Source organism: Chelon labrosus (genome assembly GCF_963514085.1).
Source record: "Chelon labrosus genome assembly, chromosome: 11".
NCBI lineage: Eukaryota > Metazoa > Chordata > Actinopteri > Mugiliformes > Mugilidae > Chelon > Chelon labrosus.
In genome coordinates this window covers 25,944,555-25,952,945 of record NC_140344.1, presented here as the reverse complement: position 1 = coordinate 25,952,945, position 8,391 = coordinate 25,944,555, and the positions used below count along the sequence as shown (strand labels likewise).

The 8,391-nt window shown below is 42.9% G+C and overlaps 1 protein-coding gene across 1 annotated transcript in view; it reads right to left on the bottom strand.

The window, feature by feature from the left end:
• Positions 1-4,943: 4,943 nt before the first annotated feature.
• The window catches only part of necab2 (N-terminal EF-hand calcium binding protein 2), a gene marked incomplete at its 5' end in the record, with an annotated part of 149,523 nt that continues 146,075 nt past the window's right edge, over positions 4,944-8,391 (bottom strand). Inside the window, 3 exons of the mRNA XM_084555137.1 lie at positions 4,944-5,042; positions 6,784-6,875; positions 7,604-7,681. Coding sequence (XP_084411263.1) covers positions 5,014-5,042; positions 6,784-6,875; positions 7,604-7,681 — 199 coding nt within the window. The 3' untranslated portion in view covers positions 4,944-5,013. The remainder of the gene's footprint in view (positions 5,043-6,783; positions 6,876-7,603; positions 7,682-8,391) is intronic.

Below are 8,391 nucleotides of genomic sequence, written 5' to 3'. Positions count from 1 at the left end.
TCTGTCTCTGGATGACTTTACTCTGACTCGCTGCATTTACACCAAGACTGACCTTGCATTGGGGTTTCACCTTTTAGCATGTTGGTACCAGACACAGGTTCCTCTGCAGGTGTCTGAGGATCTATGTTGGATAGTAGTGATTTCAGTTAAAGTAAATCCAACTTGATCCACTCCGTTGCAGGCGCCATTGTTTGAAGAACACAGAGAAACTGGACCGCGATTAAGGTTTTAGCGGCGTAATAATTACAGAACGGCGCATGAGTACAAATCTACAACGCAGACTCTTTTGTTGGGAAACAGAAGCATAAATCTAGCTTTACTTTGACCTATAATCTGTCAGAATACAGTGTTATAGCAGCTGCAATAATTCAGATTTACCAGTAATTGGTTCAAATGAAAAATGGTGAGGGGATTTTAACGAAAGCAGCTTTAGGACTCTTGTTGGTCGCCGGTAATGATTGTAGCTGAAGGAAAGTTTTCGCTCTACGGGATGTTAATGTTTGTCAGAAGCACCACCTGCAGACTTCATCTCACAATACTTCCACTAATGTTACTTTGGCTTTTTGTGATTTAATGTGATTTAATATCAGAATCGGTTCTTTACACATCCCCCGTGGGAGGTTGCATTCTTCTAAGCAGCACTGAGTGTAGGTTTTCCAAATTAGCTGCAGGCTAGCTGTGGTTCAGCTGAAACTTGACAAAGCCCGATACAGAGATTCAGTTTCCAGTTCATTAGCTTTTATTAGCATTGAAACCTGTTAAAGTTCCAACCTGTTCTAAACCACAGCTAAGCTAGATGCTAGGTGTCACGCTTAAGATCTAATCACTGCCCTGAATTTATTTCCTGCTTCCAGAAAATATTCTTTCTTCCACGTTCGCTAGCTGCTAACTTCATCTTCACTGTATTTCCTCTGACAATGCAAGGGCCTACATACGAAAGCTCCAAACCCTCCACAGGCTACCCTTTAACACGGATAATTAAAGATACTTCACAGCTAAAGCAGCGCTGCCTTTGCATGCCTGTTCTACAAACCTACTGGTTACTGCAAATGTGATAATACTGAACTCTTTTACACAGTCCTGCCCCGCTCGGTGCAGCCCAGCGCTCTAAGACGGTAAAGGTAAAGGGTGCTAGACTGACGCTAGTGTCAGCGTAGCTGGATATCCCACTCACTGCTACCACAGTACCGGCAGACGACAGACTGGCTGTCAATCACAGATTAGAAAGAGAGAAAATAGACAGTGAGGTGGATGGCGAGATGGCACCTTTCGAACAGGAGGAGTGAGTCGTCGACAAGTCTTCAACCAGGTAAACAGTAATACTATATATGTCTAAATACTCGTCAGTAACCTCTAATACATTTAAGTCTCTATGTTCACTCATTTTTTTTTACATTGTGCTTTCTGAGTCTGATTGTTTTACAGTGGTGGGCCGACAGTGTTGGCGAGGAGGTGCTGAACCCCTGTCCGTCGCAGAGCGAGTGGGCCGTATTTGGACCAAACTGGGTCAGATAAATTGCCATGGACTGGATGCGTTTACATGGACAAAGTGAAATCATTCTGGTGAGAGATTCCAACTTTACAGTTTACATGGACGCCAAATTAAAATTATGTGATCATATGTACTGTATATGTTTACATACTCCCAAATATCAGTCACGATAAAAGTTTTTGGATGAGCGCAAAGTAGTTCTGCTCAATGACCAAGATAGAGTTTGATTGGACAGCTGGTTGTTTTGCTACCTCCATGTTTCTGCTCCGTCTGGAGGGAGGCTAACATGCACACTAAGAATGGATTTATTCCAACAGGACGGAAACAATCAGAGCTAATATTTTCGTACTGAACGGATTATCAAAGGTTTACGTCGCCCCTGTCTATCTAGGATTTATGTTCTGATCAAGCTAGATTTCAGGCGGTCACATGAGGCGTTTTTGTTCCTATTATTAGTGGAGCAGTAGACTGGCGTATCCAGACTTAATCCTTATCAGAATATGAGACTGCTAACATGCCATTTGGATTTTATTACAGGGCGTGTTTCAGCTGATGCAATTGGAAAGTACTCCAACCAATCAGAGGCATTTAGTTGCAAACTAAGCGATTTAACTGGCCCCGGCAGATTTTTTTAACCTCCATCTTGGCCTCTAGGTTAGTGAAATACTCGCGTCCATGTAAACGCAGCAACAGAAAACGTGGCAAGAAAATCTGGAAATCCCTCGACTGATTACGTTTTTTTTTTTTTTTTTTGTTTAAATTGTAAACATTACTAGCTAGTTCTCCACGGATCTCAGTACATCTACTGGAAAGATTTGTAGTCAGACGATTGCTTTTATGTAAGGTTTAGTTGAGTACATTAGAGGTTTCGGTCTACTTATAGGTATCGGTTTGTGTAACGAAGCTAAGGCTTGCATGTAAACTTTGCACAGGAGGTGAAGACTGAAGCTCAGCAGAGTTGTGTGAGAATGGTCTGACCTATCATATATTCATCCTGGCTTACAATTTAAAGTGTAAAATGTCTTCTTGGTGATTGTTTTTTTTTTTTTTTGTGTGTGTGGCATACGTGATCACGTGTTATTGATGCTGAGGTGGTTGATCTATCCGCTACTATATGCTAGTGAATTATTATTATTCCCACGTCAAGGCTGATTTTGTTTTCCAGTGATATTCAGTGAACTGCTCTTGTGTCAGTAATATGTTAATGCAACACAAAGACTTGAGGTCTACACCGACAGACCTCTCGTGAGGAATCCTCTGCTTACTGAGATTTTATAACGGAAATAGAAGAAAAAAAAGAAAGTTCTCTTGAAACCTCTTAAAACCTCCTCGACCGTGTGGTGATGTTTAAGGCTTTATATTCAGCGTCATTCAGATTGGTGTATCTGTCTCTGATGGTAGCGGTTCTGATTCAAACTAACTGTCAAGAGAAGCTGCAGCAACCCTATAAAAGCTACTGCCACTTTCACTGAGGAAGAAATTGCACTATAGCACTAAAAGATGTCAATAAATACAAATATAATCATAATAGAACAACATTGTTATTGTTATTTTTCTTTTTTTTTTTATATATATGTACAATCTCTACTAGACTCACACGGCTAATATAAGCTACCCATCGCCAGTTCAGACAAGGAATACACAAACAGAAGGCAAAAATGAAACCATGTTCAGCTGCATGGAGAACAGTGAGGTGCTGCCCGCGTCTTTCTAAGTCTCCTTTCGGAAATTATCCCTTGACAGCAAAACGTCTGTTCATCTCGAGATGTTAAATGACCCTGAGGTTTAAAGCTCAGGGACTTGACTCTTAACCCCAAACAACAAAACAAAAAAAAGCTACATGAGGAAATATAACTTGAAATATGTTTCGGCATCTTCTACATGCACCAGTCTTGTTTGAAGCTTGACATCTACTTAGCCCTCTTCTACTGGCTGATCTTTGCCAGGTTTCCGTCTTTATCTGGTGCATGTTAGACTTGAGAGATTGGGTTTGGGGATTCTGTCGCTCATGAAAAACTCTCCGACATTACTCCCGCAACAGCCATCGTACTCGCAGTGCATGTACTAGTAGCAATGAAGCTCAAACAACAGAATAAAGAGAGTCAGAAAGAGGTGAAATACCACGGGCGCCGATAAATGACTACATTTGCAAAGTTACAACTGTAACCCTGCTTCTCTGAACACATCTGGCATGTGAGCAACGGTAAATTGTTCAAGAAACTACTCCTCAATGCCAATTTAATTGTTGTATGAACTACATTTACTTACAAGAGTCTCCCTTCTTTGTTTAGCCTTCAAAAAGTCTATTCTCCAAACGTAGGTTTACGAAACGGGGCGAGATTTGTTGCTCTACAAGAGTAATTTAAGATAATGCTTTACCGTATTAGTAGAGACAACCCAAATCCACATCTGAGAATTAGTGGTAATGAAGGTTGCCCGTATCTGGGCCAAAAAAAGCTGCACTTGAAAACCTAGCAAAGACTACTAGCGTTTACGTTCTGTGTCTGTGTAGGATGAAATCACTCTCAAAAGGGCAAACAAACCGTTGGAGTTACTGTTAACTAAGAGGCTAAGAAGCTAGGAGGAGCTACAAACTGTCGTACAGAGCTTGCCTCTCCTGCAACATGCTGACTCCGTTGCTTGCTTTTTTGCACTAGCTGGCTTATCTGAACGGCTCCACTCCCTATTCAGCTTACTCAGTTGGCCGAAAAGCCACCAGCAGGTGTCCGACTAGTGCTAGCGGTTCAAGATATATGGCAAAAACTAGAGCCTCAGACGCTCACCATTGGCCCAATCTGCTGACCGTTGGCTTGGTGTGTCACGACCCTCGAACTACACATTTTTGCACCAAATCATTTCTTTCAAGGCCTCCGTGGTATTTTTCTTCTAAACTCCAATCCAGCTCTCTCCCTAGCTAGCTGTCAGAGACTGACATTTCTGTTTTCCTGAGATTGAAAGCTAATCTGACACCTACGTATGGCGACAGTCCTCGTTTACGCAGCACGTCAATGTGAGTCCAGGATGGCTGATGCGGGAGCAATGTGGTCAGACCAAAAGCAACTAAGTCCTGTATTACCTTCACAAATGTGGAAGAGGCAGCTACTATGAAATGAGGGGTTGGGGGAGGGGACTATCCTAAAATCAGTAACTGCTACATGAAAAACTCAACCTCGGGGTCCTTGCTACATGAACAATCTCCACCGTACAGTGGCTCAAAGCTACTTGAAACATGAAATAATTCAAAATCCAGAACCAGCAAACTACCATAGTGAGATGCAAACATGTTTTAGTAATCTCAAATGTGTAAAATGCACTGTTCAATTTTCACCGCAGTTGACGCCATTCATTTGCACTATGTAAACATGTACTTACAAAAAGAGTTGAGGGATGTGGGGGGTTAAAAGGGAGAGGGGAAAGGGGTGGGAGTGAGAGCGGGTGAAACGCAGGGAGAGGGCAGGGTTTTAAGGTTGGAGGGAGGGGAGTGTCCAGGAGTCTTGGCGTGTAGTTGAATATCTTCATGCTCAGTCCCTGTTCACACTGCACCAGGCGGCTGCAAGAAGAGAGAGAGAGAGGGAGGGTTAGAAAGCTTTAAAAGAAAATGAGCCTCAGAGCAAAAGACCTGCAGGAAATAACAAGGAAACAGACTGAAAGAAGACGGGGAGAAACTTGGCAGAGAAGAGGAGAGTGCAGTGTGCTGTCTTCAGATGGCCATCAGCCAAGCGTCAACACGGGACAGTGTCATTTTAAATGGTGGTTCTGTTTTCTGCCTTGAATTGTACACCACTGCATCCCTCCTTAAATTTCTGTCCATTACTGACTAACTGACTTTGTGTTTCTGTTCTCTCCTGTACTGATTCAATCAGTGTTTTATGAGCTACATTTTCCCCATAGCTGGTTCTTAGCAAACAGAATTACAGACATGTAAGGTAAGCAGCCAGGTTTACTCCGTATCATTTGGGTCAGTGTAATTTCTTTCATAAGCACTAAGTGCAATTGCACCAATGTCCTGTCATCCCGTTTCCTTTGGAGTTTTAGGATCCTTTTTTTATTTTATGTCTGTTTATACTGAACCTTTGTTTATTGTAAAGTTTTATCAAATAACTTCAATTTGATTTTCTTTGCATTAAGTAAAATCTCAAGGTTGTGTTATCCCATAAATAAATGCAATCAAATATGACTCAGTTACTTTAACTAAAACACTGGGGAAAAGTCTAACAGCAACACTTTTAAGAAATGTCTGCCTTAAAAAAACAATAATGAAATGGAGGGGGACAATGAGTGTATCAAATACTGCTTAGCATACGCTGAACTTGCGCTGACTTCAAATAAAACTCATGAGTTTGTGGTTACGAGATGGGACGTCGTGTGCAGAAAAATGCTCAGTGTTCAAGAGGTAATATCAGCTGTAAGTTGTGAGAACACTGCTAACTTAATATAGGAAATGTGAAGGCATAATGAAATAATGAGGCTGTTGGGAATATCAACATTTTCCTCAGTCATGTACACCGATCAGGCATAGCATTGTGACCACCTTCCTAATACTGTGCAGGTCTCCCTTGTGCCTCCAAAACAGTTGGGACTCATCGGAGAAAGGACATGGTCTTTTTGAGGGTGTCCTGTGGTGTCTGGCAACAGAATGTCATTAGTGGGGGGCCTTTGAGGGGAGAGGCCTCTGTGGATCATCCCACAGATACTTGGATCAGTTTGGGATCTAGTGATCTAGGCCAGGTCAACACATTATGCTGTTCTTCATGTTTTTTTTTTTTTTGAGTTGTTCCTAAAGCGTTTTTGTGTGTGTGTCTGTGTCAGGCTGCATCCTGCTGGGGATGGCTGCTGCCATCAAGGAGTGTCATTGCTATGGGGTGGGGGTGCCTGGTCTGGTCTAGGTGGGTGCTACATGTCTAAGTAACATCCACATGAATGAATGCCAGGTTCAAAAGTCCCACAATTGTCACAAGATGGTCAATGTTGTTTACTTCTCCTGTCAGTGGTCATAATGTTGTGGCTGATCGGTGTATATGAATAAATTACACTACTGTTGCGTCACTCTGCGCGCCCTGCTACATTAACTTAGCATTCACCTCCATCATCTCTGAAAATGTTTGCAAACACGTCATCTTTTCTGCGCATTCAGAGAACTTCCACTCTGGATGTCTTTAATATCACATGAGGAAGCAGTTTGACATGAACCAGGCAGAAGGCAGCATCAAACGCACCCATAATCTCCATCACAAGTAAACAGGCGTAGAAAACTACAGAAACAGTTGAGATTATTGTATTTCTTCACTGACCTGGCACGGCTACAGAGGACATGGTCTCCGGCTGGCACAGTGTGTCCACCTTCACATGCTGAAAGGCTTTGTTGGGGGCCGACTGGAGGTGCCTAGAACCAGACAAGAGGGTGAGAGGGAGCGTACACACACTTCCTGACAAACACAACATGTGTTTATGAGCACACGCTTCCTCATAGCCGCTCATAAAAGCACACATGACCTCAAACCGCTTAGCACGGGCCCCTCAGCCTTTACAGTGGGAGCTAAAATATTAATGGCTGGGAGCGGTGGGGCAGAAACTCCGATCGGCAGGCAGCTACATCAGCAACCTCTCTTCGCGACCGGCGCCTTCACTAAATCATGATGACTTGACGCAACTGGAGTGCTTGAGCAACTTCTGGAGTGAAGGAGCGGCTGAAGGCAGCTAATTAAATGTGGAGGGAGGAGGTTTTTTTTCGGGCTTATGACAGTAATGGAAGAAAAGTGAGCGCCCTCTTTATTTGGCGATCCCCAATCAATAAAAAACAAATGGCGGAGGGAGGAACTTTGAGATGAGCTAGAGTGCTGACTCAAAGGCATTTCAGAAACAATATGAATGGCCTCGCTGCGTAATGACTTTTAATACGTTTAAAGTAGATCGGGGAATGAATCACTTTTCAGCAGCGGGCCTTCATCAGCATTTACTGTTCAGATGCTTTACGTGGCTGTTGATTTGGATCAATGTTTTTTTTTTTTTAAAAAAGCCTTAGAAAATCAAGAAGCTTTAAATGCTGGCATGCATAACAAATATTAACAAAGCGGGTTAGCGCTGGGGAATAAAACCTGATTGAAAACTCACCTCTTCCACTCCTCCTCTCCGTCCCAGAACTCGTAGACGACGAAGGACAAACCGTCCGGCAGACGCACCGCAGTCACACTAGAGAGGAGGCAAAAAGAGGAAAGGTTGAGCAAGGAGGAAAGAGGTGAGAAGAAAAAATGCATTTGTACGTGGGATTGATGAAATAAAAGGGAGGAGAAGAGATGGAGGGTGCAAAAGGATGAGAGTTACAGACAGAAAGGGGAGGAAACGGTCACGATAAGTGTGCATTTTTGCAACGAAACAAAAGACATGAGGTAATAGTTCACATTTCGGTGAATGGATATGACAGCACATAAAACCTAAAAAGAGGAAATGGCTTCTGTGAAACTGAAAAGGCAGAGTGCGCGTGCAGGTCAGAGCTAATGACCGACGTTATGGAGGCGTTTTATAGGCTACACTTTGCTGTAATGAACGGAGGCGCCACCTTATTGCTTCCACAGGGGCGTGAATGTGCTGAAGTATGTTTTCGACACAGCGCTGCTAATAATCCACACGGGACCTTTGTCCATGTTTACTTAATAGTGTCACTCAGTCTTCACAGCGAGCGCTGCATTTAGGGGTAGCAGGGGTAAAGCGGAACGTTGGACATATTGGATCTTGACGATACTTGGGAGGTGTTTTAATTGGCTGAAAATGCAGATTTGACCAATGTTAAGATACCCCCAAAAAGCACTAGAGCCGGTCTGCAACACTGGCTATGTTTACAAGGAGACAATATTCTACTAATAATCGGAATAGTAGTCTAATCAGAACAGAATTTTTTTTAA